This window comes from Oncorhynchus clarkii, chromosome 1 (genome assembly GCF_045791955.1).
Source record: "Oncorhynchus clarkii lewisi isolate Uvic-CL-2024 chromosome 1, UVic_Ocla_1.0, whole genome shotgun sequence".
Taxonomy (NCBI): Eukaryota; Metazoa; Chordata; class Actinopteri; order Salmoniformes; family Salmonidae; genus Oncorhynchus; species Oncorhynchus clarkii.
Window position 1 is genome coordinate 69,298,502 of NC_092147.1, and position 21,057 is coordinate 69,319,558.

The following is a 21,057-nucleotide window of genomic DNA, read 5'->3' on the forward strand; positions in this document are numbered from 1 at the left end:
ATCTTGATTCTCATGGTCTGAGAGTAGGCTGTCATGTGCCTTTTACTGAGGACAGGCTGGCCACTCTTCCATAAAGGCCTGATTGGTGGAGTGCTGCAGAGATGGTTGTCCTCCCGGAAGGTTCTCCCATCTCTACAGAGGAACTCTGGAGCTCCATCAGAGTGACCATCTTGGTCACCTCCCTGACCAAGAAACCCCCGACTCCCCCGATTGCTCAGTTTGGTCAGGTGGCCAGCTGTGTAGATTGCTTAGGAATTGTTCTTATTTAATCCATTTTAGAATAAGGCTGTAATGTAACAAAATTTGGAAAAGGTCAAGGGGTCTTAGTACTTTATGAAGGCACTGTAGCCTGGTCTACTGGCCCAAGTTGAGAGATGTGCAAGGAAGTTGGATTGGAGGAGTAGTGGAAAGGAGAGAGAGAGAGCAATGGAGAGAAAAGGGGGGAAGGGGGAGAACAATCAAGAGGGAGTGAGAGATGAGACAGGCTCTTGTGCAGAAAAGCAGGAATAATCCCTATTAAAATAATTACAGCATTTCAGGAGGCAAAGCGATTAAGCGGAAAGCAGGCTATTAAGTATTTCTGTCTAAATATAACTCCCATATAACTCACTCAGAGAGGGCAGGGTTTGGGAGCAGGCAATACACTCCTAGAAAAGAAACGTGCCAACTAGAACTTAAAAGGGTTCTTTGGCTATCCCCATAGGATAACCCTTTCCCCAGAGGTTCTACATAGAACCCAAAATAGTTCTTCCTGGAACCAAAAAGGGCCCTTCAAAGGGTTATCCTATGGGGACAGCCGAAGAACCAGTTGGAACCCTTTTTTTCTAAGACTGTAGGGTAAAGAGTTGCGTATGCGCATCTGTGCGTGTGAGTGAGTGATTGAGTGTGTTTGACTTAGGTGTGTGTTTGGTTGGTGTCTGTGTGTTGCTTCTAGGACAGGGGAGAGATTTGGGAGGTGGTGTGTTAACAGTGAGATCAAGAGAATGCTTGGCAGGAACGCAGTCTCGTTAAACCCCAGGATTCCACATGGAAAACCCTCGCACACAAGGGCCCAGAAAAACACACAAGTGCCCAGAAAAACACACACGCCCACGGAAAAAACACACACGCCAACCCACCCACGGGCAATGCAAACACACCAAGTGCCATTAGAATAGAGCGTACATATCTGCACATCCTCACAACACACACGGGCACTCACACACAAAACTCATTCCCAATACACACAGACTGCATTGACTGCAATAAACCAAAGCTCAAACAGCAATAATATTGATAGAACAATGTGTAAAAATAGGGAAGGCAGAATTATCGTTTAAATCGTGTAACTGTCAATTATGGACAATAATCAAACAAAAAAAATGGAATAGTCAATCATCTTAATACATTCAGTTTAGGAGAAATGGGGATTCAACATTATATTCAAGTAGATATAGTTACCCTTACCCTATAGTATTTTTGTTTTACATGAAGTGGGAAAGTTTATGAGCAGAACGACAGTCAGCTTCATTTCCAAAAGTGGTAAAATCTATTGTTTAAGATTGGGGTGTCACCCCTGTGTTGTAGCTAAATTTTTAATATGCATTAGAATTGTAACGTCTGCTTCCAGCTCACACTCCCAAACACATAGATCCCCTGAACGCAGCTCACGCTCCAGATCCCAATCACGTGAATTCTGATCACCTGTTCACACACCGGTATGCCATTATCACACACTATTTAGTTCAGTTCTTTGCACCCCATCATTGTGAGGTATTGTTTGTTTTGTGACACACTTCTAGTCGGAGTGCTGGGTTTCCTGTAATTTAATCCTCCCATGTATGATAGTTTTGCCTGCCTCACTAATAATGTATTTTGCCTATTCTCTCCCTGTACTTTAGCCTATCGGATTTCCTGTTATCAACCTATTACCTGATCTCCCAGACGACGTTACTAGCCTTTTCCCTGCCTGTACTGTTGCCTTTTTGGACCCCCTGTGTATGACCTTCTGCCTGCCCCTGGACCCAGCTACCTGCCTCCTCCTGTGGTCCTTTACAAATAAACACCTGCTTCGCCCTGCGTGTGAAAACAGCTCTATCTCCCATCGTGTTTATTACAATATTGCATTACAAGCTCAAACATTTTTCCAACATTACAATTATGACATTAACCATGGTAATTTGCATGACAATGAATCATTACCAAACATTCCTTAATCACAGCACTACCTATAACACTATCCCCGTCTGCCATGTGTATCTGAATTCTCAACCCCTGTTACTTTCTTTTCTTTCATCTGTACTCCAGTCTTCCCTACAGTATATCCTCCAGGAATCCCTCCGGTCTTCCCCATAGGAGTGCCATGTACACTCATTCTGAAGCTTCAATTTGAATCTTCAACAGAATCTCTCACTTCCTGCTATCTGAGCAATTGGTTTTACAGAGACGGGGAAAACGACACCAAACACATTTCAGCCACTGCAGGAAAACACAGGTTGCAATATAGCAGGCATGTCTGTAAACATACACTTTGTTATTGTGGGAATAGGAGGTGTGTGTGTATCAGACTTCCCCACCGTATTAGGTTTTAGGACAAGACCTACCTGGAATCTTACCTTTTGGCTAAATAGTTACACCAATCTGGCAAAAAAACATGAATCTCAACTTCCAAATCGAGGCCTGACCTACCTGGCTCAGTGCAGTTTTTGGACGGGGGGCCCAACAGAGGGTCTGTCTCGTTGTCCCAGGATTCCTGTAGTAGCCTTCGAGTCTCCCACCCGGCACCCTCCTCAGTAGTAATGCTTGAGAGGTCATATCCTGGGATGGAACAAGAGAACATTGTTAAGAGTTAAAATCACACTCTGTTAGGTGCGTATACCATAAAAGAGTGGGCCACCAACAAAAAATGTTAACAGTGGAGCGAATACATCCCATAACATTCACATACTGTACAAATATATTTTGACTTCCATGACATAAATGTGGATATATCTGTCGGTCGTGTGAGGCTAGATTGGAGCTAGCAGTGCAGAGTTCATGGAATGTGTTCTTCAGAATGTAAGAATGTCACATAGGATGCAGAGCTCAGCCCCATTCCCATTATTAGATACCAGCGCTACGAAAATCTGGTTAGTCGGAATAAGATGAGATCATTAGGAGCATCCCTACGGCAACACAGTCTGCGGTGGCGTGCTCCGGAGGCCCTGGGGTGATCATTCTGGCGGCTCAGTCATCTGGGTCACCATGTCCTCAGGCCACCGCCTCCAACTCAATGCAGCTCCCAAGATGCAACAGGGCCTGACATTAGGATTTGGCAATGCCTGCTAATAATAGCCCTTACTATATTTATCAAAACAGGGATTAAAAACAAATCACAGCTTCGCTCGCCTGTCCACATGTTGAGGAGCAGGCGGATAGGATGATAACATGTGGACGCTGACCCGAGAACCAAGAATGGGTCCATGTTGTGTGACTGTAATCATAGGCATTAATACAGATCCTTGAAATAAATAGAATGTCTGTCCTTGTGTTTGTTTGTGCAACCTGCACAAGACTGCAGACAATTTTGTCTTGTATTTGTAGGACAATCTTCTATTTATGATCTGAAGTGTTTATTTCAACCTTGGTGTATCAGAAAGGCCAACTGTGTGTGTCTTTCTCTCCCCCCCCCCCCATACCAAAACACTGGAGTGGCTCTCTCTGGGGCTCTCTGATGACGCGTGTCCCAGGCAGGTAGCCTAGCAGTTAGAGCGTTGGGACAGTAACCGAAAGGTTGCTTGTTTGAATCCCCGAGCTAGTAAGGTGGAAAAAATCTGTCATTCTGAAAATGAACCCCCACAACAACTGCTCCCCGGGCGACATTGACTTTGATTAAGGCAGTCCCCCGCACCTCTCTGATTCAGAGAGGGTTAAATGTGTAAGACACATGCAATGCATTCAGCTGTGCAACTGACTAGGTATCCCCTTTCCCTTTCCTTCTCATTAAGCTGTGGGAGCACAGACTCTACATGTTAGGGGACAGAGGCCTTCTCCATGCAGGGCCGGCGCCAGAACAAATTTGTTGGATTGGCCATTGATTACCATAGGCAGGCAAATCTTTTCATGGGATCTCCTATGCATTCATTTTTTATGGGTGTTATAGTAAAGACCATAGGCAGCTCATGAGTTTCAAGTTTGGGGAAGCTTACAATTTATCCTACCATTTCTACCGATCTGTGTGCCAGTTGATTATTTTTATATGATTATTTTAGTGGAACAGTTTTATTTCAATAATATCATTTTGGTTTCTCAAAATTATTGTCACATTGGGCTTCCGGTGACGCAACTTAGGAAATGGCTGCCTAGTTTTTCGTACTGCACATCGGTTGGGTATTTCACCCCCTAAATTCAAGTATTTACTCTGAGCATTATAATAACTTTCGCAAAATGGAAAAGGACTCGGAGCTACAACAACAGTCCGTAACAAGACAGCAGAAGATATAATCGTCGATGAACCAGAAATGGCTAAGAGGAACTTTGAGAAGATGTAAGAAAATAACTAAATGAGTTCAAGAAGGACATAAACCAGAACCTGGAAGAAAACAAATTAGGCGACACAGGACAATATAAGGAGAACACTACATGTCATGGACCACATTACTCAGAATAAGACAAGTGCAATATTAATCAGCCTAGATGCAGAAAAAGCATTTGATTCAGTGGGATGGGATTACCTATTCCAAGTTATGGAAAGATTTGGTTTCAACAAAGAAGTGATACAGTGCATCAAAACACTGTATTCATGTCCGACCGCTAGAATGAAGATAAATGGACATTTGACACGAACAATACAATTAGAGCGAGGGGCAAGACAAGGCTGTAATCTTTCACCCACGCTCTTCTCCTTGTACCTCCAACCATTAGCACAGGCAATAAGACAGGACCCAACCTTAGAGGGAATAACAATAAGAGGCAGTGAACATAAGATATGCATGTATGCTGATGACGTTCTGTTATTCCTTAAAGACCCAGGCTCAAGTGTACCTAGATTGATGGATGTTTTACAAACATTTGGAACATATTCAGGGTATGTGCTTAACGTACACAAGACCCAAGCCCTAGTATATAATTATACCCCACAGGAAGAGCTGAAGAGTAGGTATAACTTCACCTGGACCTCCTCATCCATTAAATATCTGGGAGTAAATTTACCAAAAGATACACCCAAACTTTATTGCATGAATTACGATCACATTAACAAGAAAATATATGATGACCTAGACAGGTGGAATTCACTTCCCTTAGATCTTAGTAGTAGAACTGAAACAATCAAAATGAACATCCTGCCAAGGTTACTGTATTTGTTCCAATCACTGCCCTTAGAAACACCGCCTAAACAGTTTAGGGAATGGGATAAACGGATATCAAGGTTTATCTCAAACAGTAAGAGACCAAGAACTAGATATACAACATTACAGTTACCAAAAAACTGTGGGGGTATGGCCTTACCAAACCTAAAAGATGATTATGTGTCAGCCCAATTGAGACCTCTGGTGTGTTGGTGCAATTCAGAATACGAATCCAAATGGAAAGACATCGAGACTACTTTGACAGAGATACCCATACAGTCAGTTTAAAGAAATAAGGACATGGTAAAAGAAATATACAATAGACGAAATCAGTGGATTAATTTCTCTCTGAAGACATGGTTTAGGGGAGTTAAGCAAAATAATTTAGACAGAGAGATAAACAAGATTTTGGATAAACAAGATTTTTACAGATACCTACAAGTTCGACACTATTTCTTAAGGGAGATAAAAGTGACTGACCCTCGAGCACCTCCAAAATGAATCAAAGTATTCACTAACGCATACAACTTGGGGAGTAACAAAAAAACTATTTCAAATCTCTACTTGGGTATTCAACCCTCAAATAAACATTCTACAAACTATATTAAAAAGAAATGGGAGGAGGAACTTAACATTGAAATAACTGATGAAACATGGTTGAACATATTAGAGACTCAACATAGCTCCACCAACTCAAGGTCATGGAGAGAATTCTGTTGGAAGAATGTTATACGTTTCTTCATAACACCTAAACTGAAATCAAAACAGACTGGCTCACTACACCCTTGTTGGAGAGAATGCGGTCTATTGAGGGCGGACCACTCTCATATCTTTTGGCCCCGCAATCGAAACTTACTGGGGAGAAATAAGATCTAACATTGGAAAAATAATGGGATTTGAAATAGAACAAAAATTCATTTCTTTGTACATGGGTGAAATACCTGATAACTTACACAATAGAGAAAAGTACCTATTGAAGGTCCTACTGGCAGCCAGTAAAAAGGCTATCACTAGGAAATGGCTACAAAAAGACCCTCCCACAGTGACACAATGGATAGACATTGTAGAAGAAATACACCACATGGAGCGTATGACCTTTGCTTTAAGAACTCAACAGGAGAGAGGTCAAGAATACTGGGAAAAATGGGTTTCGTACTTGGAAAAGGTCTAATTCAAAGATGTCAATGTAAATAATATGATGATATGATGATGAAGGTATGAAGTGCACTGTAACTGCCAGATCTTTTTTGTTGTTGTTCTTTTATTTGACTTTATTTGTACTTTCTTTGTGTTCCTACAATAAAAACAAAGTATAAAAAATGTTAAAAAATATTGTCACATTGTTAATCATAAAAATCTGAAGTAAAATGATACAAATTGAAAAGTTAAAAGTCGAGAGCCCCAGCCTCTGCCATATTGACACATTGATAAACAGATCCATTGGCGGCTAAAGAAATGAGCCAATACAGCAGTAAACCTACAACTTCATCTTCAATGAAGTAAAATACATTGGTCTAAAGCCGGGAGAAAAAAAACTGTTCAAAATATCCTGATGAAAATTCTGGTTCTTTCAATCACATTCATCTCTCTATACTCTGCCTGTCTGCCTCCCTTTCTATCTCTTGACTTGAGCTATTGTTGGTGAAGTGTACCATTGTATCAAATAATGAACTGGATTCAGCCTGAAGCCGTCGCTATAGAGTACCACAGTATGAGTAATAATAATCATAAAACCTAGAGGTCAAACAGGGAAATGGTTCCAATTGTTTTTCCACCATTTATTTTTCCCATAGGGGATTTTAGAAACACATATTAAGGGCTGTGTTTTGTGTAGGTTTACCCTGGCATGACGTTTCGATAACCATGTAAATCTCTCTTAAGACAAGGTGACTTTGATCAATATATTTGCCTGTATTTACCCCCCTAAAATGAAATATTAAATTTGCTGCTAATGTGGATATCATAAAGAACTACAAATGCCACAATCCTGACGAGACTGCCAAATCGAGGCAAAGGAAAGAATCTCAGGATTAACTATCTAATGTTAGCTAAATATAGTAATGAATACATTGGAAAATGTGTTTAAATGGACAATTCTGTGAACCGTCTTGTGCAAGTTTTAAATTGACAATACCTGTTAGCAAAGGTGTCAGCTAGATGTGCAGAGGCTTGCAGGGATTTGTAGTTTTGCAGGATGTCTACTTTCATTCTAATTAGCATTTTCAAATCAGAGTAAATAGAGCTGAATATATTGATAAAGTCACCTTATCCGAGAGATTTTACACGGTTATCTAAACGTCATGCCAGGGTAAACCTACATGAAACACAGACCTTATTTTAAGTGTTTCTAAAATCCCCTATGGGAAAAATGAATGGTGGAAAAACGATTGGAACCTTTTCCCTGTTTGACCGCTACTGTAGTTTTTATGACACCTCCGCTGTGGGGCCCTATAGTGAACTTGCAACATTTTCTGAACTAGCCTATTCCGTTTCCCTTGCCAGTGAGCTTGGGACAGACCGCTGTATTCATGGCGTTTTCACTAAATAGATGGAATCATCAGATCATGATATTTTGCTCTGTCACCCCGAGGCTTGGTGATTAGAGGCCGGGAGTGTTGGAAAGATTTTTCATATACTGAGGAGCTATCACTGGCAATGGATGTTAAAAAAACTACTTCATTGACTTTGTGTGAGGTGAAGAAAAAATGACTGAGCAGCTCAGCTTATTAGTGGTGGATGTGAGGAGTTATGACAATCAGAAATGGCCAAATGGGGACTCTTATTTTTGCACGCAGCAGACCAGGTAGGCCTACTTCTGTGCGTGCTCAGGTGTGCTCCCTCAAAGAAACCAGACACATGCTCATTGTGCACATGGAGCACACGAAACAAAAGACAATACATTTTTAATGGTTATGAAACTAACCAAAACTTGTTTCTCACAAGTGTAGCAGGTTGTGAACTCCGCAAACAATGAAACGGAAAACGGAACGGCTTGTGGACTGTGGTGATTGGTGAATTACCTCTTCTTTCCCCGTGTGCAAAGATCCCTAATAAACTTCCCCTTTGCGTGCTATTGGTGCCTGTTTTGTTACTGAACTTGGTGACATGGAATCCCCACACCCTTGATCTTGCTACACTATACTCACGACACATTATCTTCACACATATTTTAAATGCTTATCACTGACAACCGCAACTCAATCAGCTAGAACTAGTGTCACGAGCACTACTCAAATTGTGCGCTTCCAAATAGGCATACTATAGGCCTACACAATTGTGATTTGAAACAATCCACAGCAAAAAAAGAAGCAAATTATGCTCTGTGGCTAAGTCATGCTCCCTGGTGAAGTATTTTGAATGAGACCCATGAGGCGACGCACAATTGGCCCAGCGTGGTCCGAGTTAGGGGAGGGTTTGGCCGGCTGGAATGTCTTTGTCCCATCGCGCTGTAGCGACTCCTGTGGCGGGCCAGGCGCATGCACGCTGACACGGTCACCAGGTGTAGGGTGCTTCCTCTGACACAAAATGTTTTTTTTGTGGATGGGTACAATCGTATGTAAAAAATGTATAATAGTACTATTGTTTTTATATATATAATTATTTCTTTATTTATTGAATATTCAAAACATACAATATACTTGCAGTGAAGCTGCTCAACAACTACATCATACCAGTCATCCAACAGATTCCCATTCAGAGCGACACACAGAAGCATCCAGGGTCAATGGGCTGATCTACCACCAGGCCAAAAAACGTGAACCCGAACCCTCCAAGATCCCCCCATAGTTCCCCAATAGCTGTCCCTTAACCATTCGAGACCTCTCCCACAGCCCCCCCCCTCCCCCAGGAAGAAAAATAAAAAATAGAATCAATTCCATTCCCCCAAGAACCCCCCAATGCACCAACAACCAAGAGAATGAACTAAAGACACAAAAGGAAAAGACTGAAGAAAACAGCAAACAATTAAAAAATAATAAAAAGACATTTAAACAAACGACATCAAGGACAATTAAAATCATAACAGCAATGCCAACTGTATATGTTTGTGTGCATGTCTGGCACTATTACATGTATGTGTGTGTTTTTGTATGTGTTTATTTGAATATTTAAAATTACTAAATCGGGTAATTTTGTATACATTAATTTAAATTTGCATCGGGCCGCTTCTTCGGGGATTCTGGTAAGATGCCGGCAAAGTCGGCTGAATTCCGGTAGACGGAAACGGCCCAATGGTCTTGGGACGATTATGGGCAGTCATTCATTTTGATTCCGGGCCGAATCCGACACCTGATTCCTGGCCGATTCAATCAGTTCCGACCCCCTCAGAAGAGGGCCGCTTCTGGGCCGATTCCTCATTGCTAGCTGGGATGCATCTATCCAATGTTCTGATTTGTTTTAAGAGATATTATACTTTAGTAATCCACAATGTCCTGGTGATGACATTATCTTCCATATTCCTACAGATACCTTGAACTGGAGATTCCTTCAAAACGATTGTCTGCAGTTATCGTGTAGGGAATGGCAAGGTTGGGTGACTAGGTGTCACGCCCTGACCTTAGTATTCTTTGTTTTCTTTATTATTTTGGACATGGGTGATGTATGTGTTTTTGTTCCTGTCTATGGGTGTTTACTAGTCTAGGTGTTATGTATGTCTATGGTTGCCTAGATTGGATCTCAATTAGAGGCAGCTGTTTATCGTTGTCTCTGATTGGGAACCATATTTAGGCAGCCATATGCCTTGGGTATTTTGTGGGTAATTGTCTATGTGTTAGTTGCCTGTGTCTGCACTTATCATATATAGCGTCACGGTTGTTTTGTATAGTTTGTTTAGTGTTCTTCGTTTCAATAAATAGAAGAATGTATTCACATCATGCTGCGCCTTGGTCTCCTCCATTCAACGAAAGTGACAGAATAACCCACCAAACAAGGATCAAGCAGCATGAAAGGGAGGAAAGCGCTTTGTGGAAGAATGGACCCGGGAGAAGGATGAGTGGGTAACAACCTGATGGAGATAGAGAGGTGGTCGATCGATGCAGGGAGAGTACCAGAGACGCTTGGGATTCTATGGAACAGTGCGAGGAGGGATACAGGAGAATGGAGGAACGGCGATGATATAAGGGGGGGCACACGAGGAGATTGGCTGAGTCAGGTAGGAGACCTAAGCCAACTCCTCGTGCTTACTGTGGGGAGCATGTTACTGGTCTGGCACCTTGTTATCCGGTGGAACCTTGCGTGTCTCCAGTGCGCATTTTTAGCCTGGTGCGCTCTATTCCAGCTCCTCGCATTTTCCGGGTTAGAATGGCATCCAGCCAGGAAGGAGGGTGCCGGCTCAGCACTCCTGGTCTCCAGTATACCTCCATGGACCAGGATATCCTGCGCCGGCTCTGCGTACTGTGAGTCTGCAAAGCCCTGTGTGTCCTGTGCCAGCGCCATGCATTTGCAGGGCAAGTATAAACATCCAGCCAGGACGGGTTGTGTCAGCTCTACACTCCAGACCTCCAGTGTGCCTCCACAGCCCAGTACGTCCTGTGCCTGCTCCCCACACTCGCCCTGAGGTGCGTGTCCTCAGCCCGGTACCACCAGTGCCGGTACCACGCATCAGGCCTCCAGTACGCCTCCACAGCCCAGTACGTCCTGTGCCTGCTCCCCACACTCGCCCTGAGGTGCGTGTCCCCAGCCCAGTACCACCAGTGCCAACACCACGCACCAGGCTTCCTGTGCGTCTCCAGAGCCCTGTACGCCCTGTTCCTCCTCCCCGCACTCGCCCTGAGGTGCGTGTCTCCAGCCCGGTACCACCAGTGCCGGTACCACGCACCAGGCCTCCAGTACGCCTCCACAGCCCAGTACGTCCTGTGCCTGCTCCCCACACTCGCCCTGAGGTGCGTGTCCCCAGCCCAGTACCACCAGTGCCAACAGCCCGCACCAGGCTTCCTGTGCGTCTCCAGAGCCCTGTACGCCCTGTTCCTCCTCCCCGCACTCGCCCTGAGGTGCGTGTCTCCAGCCCGGTACCACCAGTGCCGGTACCACGCACCAGGCCTACAGTGCACCTCGCCAGTCCAGAGCGTCCGGCGACAGTACCCAGTCCAGAGCGTCCGGCTACAGTCTACAGACCGGAACCTCCTACGACGGGCCGCAGACCGGAACCTCCTACACGGGCCGCAGACCGGAACCTACCACGACGGGTCGCAGTCCGGATCTGCCAGTGTCTCCCCATTTAGGCAGCCATATTCCTTGGGTATTTCGTGGGTTATTGTCTGTCTGCACTTAACATATATAGCTTCACATTCGTGTTGTTGTTTTGTATAGTTTTTCAATAAATAGAAGAATGCAGGAATCCATGTGCAGGAGACCTTCACCTCCTGCTTCTTTGAAGAGGGTGCTGTTCCCTGGCAACACCATAGACTACACTATGCACAACCAAAGGCTCTTTTAAGAGCCATCCACATTGCAATAAGAGTATTGTTCCATTTACTTAGCTATGTCAACTGCAGTTATTCAACTCCCAATTTCTCTCCCTTTGATTTCTACTTCTCAGGTGAGGGTGTTGTTCAGGTAAGTCACTTATGTAGATGTCTGTACAAAAACAAACTGTCCTCTTTTAAGAGTCAACCATATTGAAAAAAAGGAACAATTAGACACCCTATAACCCACACATACACACTTGTGTACCAATCTGATTGATGGACTGAGTTGTGCATTAAACAGGCTCAGGTGTATAACTGTGGCTCCTTACAAATTAGGCAAGAGGACCAACACTTCATTATTAAGAAGACACTTCATTATGTCCAGTTATATACCTACGCTATACTGTTTGTCCTCATGTGTCTGTGCATGTTTTTCAGTGTAAAGCACACTGCAGCCACAGTGTGGGCGCCAGATGAGGCCACACACACACACACAGATTCCTGTTGAACATTGTCTTTAACTACTTTGTTTTCTCAATAAGTCTCTGGTTCACTTCATCCCTCTCCCCCCTTCTCCCTAAAGCCTCTAGGTTATATCAGCTGTGTCAGTGAACACCTCACGCATCTGAACTGGCTACATAGAGGGCACAGCATGATCAGAAGTGAGAGGTCACTTGGTCGGGTCAACAGGAAGTATTATTAAAGTGTTGTGATGAACTGAGAGAACATTAAGTTTAGCTGCACTGTAACTCATCAATCATATGCTGTCTTCCCTGCTCCTGTTCTTAGCACTTTCCCTTGGTCTTCTCACACCTCTCTCCTCAACTCCTTTCTCCTTATGTTTTAATAATGCACACCAGGCCTGCATTGAAGATTGAACTTGTATTTATATTTTTTTGATTATTATTTAATTTTTAAATCTTTAACTAAGAATGCATGTATTATGTATTTATAACACTTGGATAATGAACTTTTCAGTCAAGCGTTTGACATTCTCTGCTGGTTGAAATGAAGTCTCATTTGATGAAATACACCTATTCTGTGTCCTCAGATTTTTTTAAATTTTATTTAACCTTTATTTAACCAGGAAGGGCTAATTGAGATTTGAAATCTCTTTTTTAAGAGTGTCCTGGCCAAGATGGGCAGCACCAATTACAGACAACATGCAAAACTACAAGTAATCTAGTAAAAACCATAGAATTCACAAGAGTATAACAAAATCATTAAACCGCAAATTAAAAACATTAACAGGTCAGGGAATAAAAATCCTTCATCAGTGATTTTAAAACGCCAATCAGGACAAGTTCTTCCAGTTTAAAAGTATTTTGTAAGGCGTTCCAAGACGATGGCGCCGAGTACATAAAAGCCCTTTTACCAAATTCAGTTGGGACATTTGGAACAGTTAGTAGGATAAAGACCTGTGAACGAAGAGAGTACCCACCACATTTCTGAACAATACATGTCCAAATAAAATGGAAGTAAACCCAAAATGGCTTTGTAAATAAAAGTATACCAGTGCCTGAGCCTACGAGTGACTAGAGAAGGTCAGCCAACCCTGGTACACAAAGTGCAGTGGTGCGTAAGGGTTTTGCAGATTAAAATAAATCTCAAAGCGCCATGGTATTGAGAGAAACCGGTTTTAGAGTATTTACATGATGCATAGAAAGTGTAGTGTACTGTTTAAAAAAATTATTTCTGTATATATTAATTACAAATCAGCCTTCAACTAGTTAAATCATGTTTCTAGTCTATTGCAGTTACAATGTGTAAACATTGATGTCCCAGGACCAGGATTGGTCCAGTAAACTCTGTTGAAGTGTATAATTGTAATCCATATAATTATTAGCCTCATATACATTGTCTACTGGCATTGTTTTTAAATTGAGAACAATAGTCAAAAGTTTGGACACACTTACTCATTCCAGGGTTTTCTTTATTTACTATTTTCTACATTGTAGAGTAATAGTGAAAACATCAAAACTATGAAATCGTATAGTAACCAAAAAAGTGTTAAACAAATTCTTCAAAGTAGCCACCCTTTGCCTTGATGACAGCTTTGCACACTCTTGGCATTCTCTCAACCAGCTTCATGAGGTAGTCACCTGGAATGAATTTAAATTAACAGGTGTGCCTTGTTAAAAGTTAATTTGTGGAATTTCTTTCCTTCTTAACATGTTTGAGACAATCAATTGTTTTGTGACAAGGTAGGGTATACAGAAGATGGTATTTAACCAAACTCCATATTATGGCAAGAACAACTCAAATAAGTAAAGAGAAACGACAGTCAATCATTACTTTAAGACATAAAGGTCAGTCAATCCGAAAGAACTTTGAAAGTATATTCAAGTGCAGTCACAAAAACCATCAAGCACTATGATGAAACTGGCTCTCATGAGGACCGCCACAGAAAACCCAGAGTTACCTCTGCTGCAGAGGATAGGTTCATTAGAGTTACCAGCCTCAGAAATTGCATCCCAAATAAATGCTTCAGAGTTCAAGTAACAGACATCTCAACATCATCTGTTTCGAGGAGACTGCATGAATCAGGCCTTGATTGTCGAAGTGCTGCAAAGAAACCACTACTAAAGGACACCAATAATAAGAAGAGACTTGCTTGGGCCAGGAAACACGAGCAATGGACTTTAGACCGGTGGAAATCCATTTTTTGGTCTGATAAGTCCAAATTTGAGATTTTTGGTTCCAACTGCCGTGTCTTTGTGAGACGATGAGTAGGTGAACAGATGATCTCCACATGTGTGGTACCCACCGTGAAGCATGGAAGAGGAGGTGTGATGTGTGAGGGTGCTTTGCTGGTGACACTGTCTGATTTATTTAGAATTTAAGGGACACTTAACCGGCATGGTTCCCACAGCATTCTGCAGCAATACACCATCCCATCTGGTTTGCACTTAGTGGGACTATCATTTGTTTTTCAGTCGGACAATGACCCAACACACCTCCAGGCTGTGTAAGGGCTATTTGACCAAGAAGAAGAGTGATAGAGTGCTGCATCAGATGACCTGGCCTCCACAATCACCCGACCTCAATCAAATTGAGATGGTTTGGGATGAGTTGGACCGCAGAGTGAAGGAAAAGCAGCCAACAAGTTCTCAGCATATGTGGGAAAAACTTCAAGACTGTTGGAAAAGCATTCCAGCTGACGCTGGTTGAGAGAATGCCAAAAGTCTGCAAAGCTGTCATCAAGGCAAAGGGTGGCTACTTTGAAGAATATGAAACACATTTTGATTTGATTACTACATGATTCCATATGTACAATTTCATAGTTTAGATGTCTGTTTTCTCAGGAGTCCCTTAAACATTAAAACAACCCAAATTACAATTTCAAACTCATGTTACAATGCCCATAAAGCTAGCTGGCTAATGTTAGCTAGTCAGCTAGCTTGCAAAATAGCAATTTTCACAATTTCATATGCATAATTGTTTGTCTCGACATTAACTAACATATTCCTCTCAACTGTAAATGTTGTGCATGATTCCTAATGACATAATAATTACTAACATTTGCTACCATCCTAGTATTTTTGTCAGCCATCTTTGCTGAAGAAAGTCTCCAGCGTTGGGTTACCTAGCGTCAAATTCATCATGGGAACCACTTGATATGATTGGTCATTGCCCAGCTGTCGCCGCTGGTGATTTGCAGAAAGTTGGGAAATACTGAACTTTTTCACCGCCTCCCACGCCACATTCGTGCCTCCCACGCAACATTCGTGCCTCCCACGCCACGTTCGTGCCTCCCACGCCACGTTCGTGCCTCCCACGCCACGTTCGTGCCTCCCACGCCACGTTCGTGCCTCCCACGCCACGTTTGTGCCTCCCACGCCACGTTCGTGCCTCCCACGCCACGTTCGTGCTACCCAACGGTCTCCCGCCCACTCCACTTCTCACTGTTTTCCTTCCATTGAAAAGTAATGGGAAGCGGTGTTTCACCGCATGCTTGTGTACACGAAGGGATAGGTCTGCATATTATGCCCATAAAAACGCTTTGTCATATTCTTGACAGATTTTGGTGAGAGTGAGCCCTTTCGCTTCAACCTCTTCCTCTGCTTAAAATATGTCACTGGAGAAAGCATTAGAGCAGGCAAAACAGCGCCCCTCTATAAGTATCCCATGTATCTGATTCTGTCTGGCCAGAAATAGTATGACATGCCATACTCATTTGGTCCAGACAGCATCAGATACTTGGTCTACACATACTGAGACAGAGGGGCGCTGTTTTGCTCGCTCGGATGATTTATCTGAGATTGATGCGTCTTTCTGTCCGCGCATCTCTGTCAAATAAATTCTCAATATTTGTATTTGGATGGGCAAGGAGGTATGGTAGGGTGGGCAAGGCCCACCCATAAAGCTGTACCTGTCTCCATGACTGGACACAACCACAGGTAACAGGAACACAACTATTCAAACACAGCAGACACCAGAGACTTCTGATAGGTTCCTGCTGCTTTCTGGATGGATGCATACACACACACACGCACACGCACACACTCAGGCACAAACGCACACAAAACACTACATCTTGTGCTTTTCTGTTGTGAGTACATGCATTACCTGTTCAATGAGCCATAATGCACCCGGGAGCTGGAGTTACTATGGTGATGTGACTTAATTGCCAATGCCGGGACCAGGGAGAGTAGATGACATAACACACACACAGACTTTAACAATGTAGTGACCACGTCGTCCCTTGCATCCAGTAGTCCAGTAACAGATTTTGTGGTGGGGAAGGGATGTGTCTGGGCCTGAGTAAATGCATACGGATGTAATCCCTGGGCAAGTTTGAAATACATCTCTAAGTCAGACATGTCAGGCTCACAAGCCTCATTCCCTCCTCTCACAGGAAACCTCCTCTATACTGGTTTTTGTGGGTCCCAGTTTGCAGCTGCATACATGGCGGCTGAGTTGAGCGTATTCATACTGCAGATCACATCTTAACAGAGACAAATAAGGCCTCAATTTCACTCAAATCATATCATGAAGCTGGTTGAGCGAATACAAAGTTGTCATCAAGGCAAAGGGTGGCTACTTTGAAAAATGTAAAATATATTTTAATTTGTTTAACACTTTTTTGGTTACTACATGATTCCATGTCTGTTATTTCATAGTTTTGATGTCTTCACTATTATTCTACAATGTAACAAAGAGTCAAAATAAAGAAAAACCCCTGAATGAGTAGGTGTCCAAACTTTTGACTGGCACAGTATACTCCATATAATCACACGTTTCATTTTGGTATGAAATTACCATTTCCTTCTCCTCTGAGTGGGTACAATGTTGGGTTTGATGACTGCCATTCAATCACAACAAACCAAGGGCAGTAGTGAGTAGTGACAGCGAGGTAAACGAAGCTAGCTTTGCTATGGAGAGAAGTTTTGAATTTGGAGACTTCTCCCTTCTTGACTGACTCACCATCTCAAGATGGTTAGCTAATTCAGGTCTATGTGTAGGCTGAAGCCTGCGCTAACCTTGTGTTTAGCAAAGCTGACAGCAGTTAGCTAGCATTGCTTGGGGATAGCTGCAGCTGGCTAGCCTATCTAGCTAACTGATATTTCTCTGTCAACTCACAGTTATGCCAAGATGGCAAGAACCAGTGTCTGGAATGTGTTTCATGAGACACTCGTTCTACAACGACTTGCTACAAAAGTAGCTTGCAACTTAGTTTCAGAGTTTCATCACGACATGCAAAGACCATGGAACCGATGTCAACTGCGAGTTGAATGCCTCGTCTTCAGTCAGCTCAGCTGTCCTACAACACAATATTCAATAACTGGCTAGTTTTTTGTGATGGGGCGATTGATACCGGAGTGCCGATGCAGTTTTTAAAGCACTACTGATCCGACAAAATGTACAAATGCTTGTTTCAAAGAACATTATCACGTAATCAATGACATCCGAAGCTTCATGGCATCACATGGTGTTTCAAACTGTGTTTTGCAAAATGCGAGATCCCACTGAATTCACAGTGGTTCCAGTGCTTTCAAACACCAACCTCGACTGGACACCGTACTTAGGCCTACAATGTACAGTAGTTAGGATTGTTCCATGTAGCCTCACCTGAATGGTACCTAAGCAGGTAGATTAGAGGACAATAGAACAATCACTGACGACAGAGAATGGGGTCAAATTCCAGTGAAGGCATATTTCGAAAACAATTTTATGTGATGCTTTCTGCATGTCGTTGTTCAAATCTTATTTATACTGAACAAAAATATAAATGCAACATGCAACAATTTCAAATATTTTAACAGTTCATAAGGAAATCCGTCAATATAAATACATTCATTAGGCTCTAATCTATGAATTTCACATGATTGGGAATACAGATATGCATCTGTTGGTCACAAATACCTTTAAAAATAGGTAGGGGAGTGGATCAGAAAACCAGTCAGTATCTGGTGTGACCACCATTTGTCTCATGCAGAGTGACATCTCCTTTGAATAGAGTTGATCAGGCTGTTGATTGAGGCCGGTGGAATGTTGTCCCACTCCTCTTCAATGGCTGTGCGAAGTTGCTGGATATTGTTGCTGTCGTACAAGTCGATCCAGAGCATCCCAAATATGCTCAATGGGTGACATTACTGGTGAGCCGTCCATGGAGGAACTGGGACATTTTTAGCTTCCAGGAATTGTGCATTATCTTGCTGAAATGCGAGGTGATGGTGGCGGATGAATTGCCTCAGGATTTCATCACGGTATGCCAATTGTAAGCTCCCTCAAAACTTGAGTCATCTGTGGCATTGTGTTGTGTGACAAAACAGCCCATTTTAGAGTGGCCTTTTATTGTCCCCAGCACAATGTGCACCTGTGTAATGATCATGCTGTTTAATCAGCTTCTTGATATGCCACACCAGTCAGGTGGATGGATTATCTTGGCAAGGGAGAAATGATAACTATCAGGGATGTAAACAAATGTGTGCACAACATTTTAGAGAAATAGGCATATGGAAGTTTTCTGGGATCTTTTCTTTCAGCTCATGAAACATGGGGCCAACACTTTACATGTTGCGTTTTTATTTTTGTTCAGTGTATATAGGTTAAGCTTCGGTCTTAAGCATCCTAAATAATGCCGTAGATTCAGTTTTACAGCAAAATGAAGGGATTCACAGCAAAGAGGGAAGCATGATGTATGGTGCAAAACTGTAATGGTAGCTGATTGTAGGCTATTGACACCCACGACTAAACACTAATGTGCATTGTGTTAAAAGCTCAGAGTAATGAACTGTTTTTGGCACAATTTGGTGAAAGCCCAAAAGGCTTCAGAAAGTTTCCAATCACTACTAATGTTGTCTTGCCTCTCCTTATGCTAATATAACCTAAATGTAATGGTGTTGTTGGTGTACCTTCACCAACATCACTAGTCTCAGGTTTGACAGTTGACAGCCCGCAGAAGTAGTAGTTAGTGTCGAATGTAATCCATATGCTGACCATCTTCCCGAGATTGTTGAACAACTTTATGAAAGCCTATTTTCACTAGAGTATTTACAGAGCATCTGTGGCAGACCACCAGTCTTCGGCATGCCAGGGGAAGTAACCACACCGTATTGTCCGTGCATGACGTTTCTCTCTTGGATCGGCCACCATGTGTTAATGGGCATAAAGCGGGCATGTATGTTGACATAATCTTGACGAACTCACTTACAAAACTCAGTTTTGGACGAGATTGACTTTATGACCCACATTATCCTACTTTGTAGTCAATTTTGACACTAGAATACATGTTTATAGGCAGTTTTCAAACAGTGAAGTTGCTTTTTTGGTTCAGTGGAATATTTTGGGGTATTTTGTGGAATATGTTTTTTGCATTGATTACCACCAGCTATGTGGCTCATTGTAATTATTACATTGGTAGGTCCCAGGGAGGGGCTGAGTAAATATAAGCGCCAGTCTTGGGCAGATTTGTCTTGGTAATGTTGGAGAGGGTGGCTGACCTGAGCCTGGTATACCACAACCTAAGTCTTAATGGAATGGACAGGTGTCCCTGCTCCTAGGCATTTTATAAAAATAATTTTGTAAATATTGTCAATTGCACCTGTAGACCGCCATCTTCAATAGTAAATAAAAGCACAACTTATGCACTGGATTCTGCCTGCCTCCTCCAACATTTCTACTCTTCCAACTGTTACAAGGTCCCGGCTTTAGAGTGTATTAACATAAGGAGGTGACCAAATCAATACATGTGGTGCTACATTTGCCTGTTCACTGACATAATGTAAGGATGTGCTAAACCTACAGGTCTTTCCAACAGGAATCTGGGCTAACTGTGTGTGTGTGTACTATTTATGACAGCAGGCAAGCTGTATGTGTTCTCCCTCTGTGCTTCGCAACCATTGTCTGACTAATTGTCTCACTTTGTGCGTGCAAACCACACACACACACACACACACAATAATGTCCCAGATCTCTAGAGTCCCCACCCAGTCCTATAGGTTTAGACTGACACCATAATGTCTTTGTGGGGGTATAATTGGCGGTCCATCTATCCCTCCTGCATCCTGTCCTGCCATGCTTAATCAGGTAGTTTATCTTCATTAGTAACCCAGGCATGCATGTCTTCATCTGGGCCACATCTGGGCTAGTTAGAGAAGAGCTGCATTCACATCCCTGGAGAGTGGAGAATCAAGGAAGGCACCTGCCACTGCATGTCGCCTACTACATGTCTCTGATGTATGCTACAACATGTTGAGAACGGCCTCAATTCGTGGAGGCATGGATACAAGGTGTCGAAAGGGTTCCACAGGGATGCTGGCCCATGTTGACTCCAATGCTTCCCAAAGTGGCTGGATGTCCTTTGGATTGTGGACTATTTTTGATACACACGGGAAACAGTTGAATGTGAAAAACCCAGCAGCGTTGCAGTTCTTGACACAAACCGGTGCGCCTGGCACCTACTACCATATCCCTTTCAAAGGCACTCTTTTGTCTTGCCCATTCACCCTCTGGATGGCACACATACACAACCCACGTCTCAGTTGTCTCAAGGCTGACTCCTGTCTCATCCCCTTCATCTACACTGATTTGAAGTGGATTTAACAAGTGACATCAATAAGGGATCATAGCTTTCAGCTGTCATGGTAAGAGCAGGTGTTCATAATGTTTTGTACACTCAGTGTAAGCCTTTGCTATTTGTCTGTATTGGGTAAATCCATTTGAATGCAATCACTTTTAGACAGCATCTCTTTTGATTTAAACAAAACTCTCCATACATGTTTGCCCATGGAAGAAGTGGTCAGAAAATGACTTTTTGGACCTGAATGCCAAATCATTATTTTTTATTCAAAAATATATTTTTTATTTGACCTTTATTTAACTAGGCAAATCAGTTAAGAACA

General features: G+C 42.7%; 1 protein-coding gene across 1 annotated transcript in view; it reads right to left on the bottom strand.

Annotated features, from left to right (window-relative positions):
- Window positions 1–21,057, bottom strand: part of LOC139411484 (solute carrier family 24 member 3) — an 88,272-nt gene that overhangs the window by 35,583 nt on the left and 31,632 nt on the right. Inside the window, exon 2 of the mRNA XM_071157923.1 lies at window positions 2,668–2,796. Within this exon, the coding sequence (XP_071014024.1) occupies window positions 2,668–2,796 (129 nt within the window). The remainder of the gene's footprint in view (window positions 1–2,667; window positions 2,797–21,057) is intronic.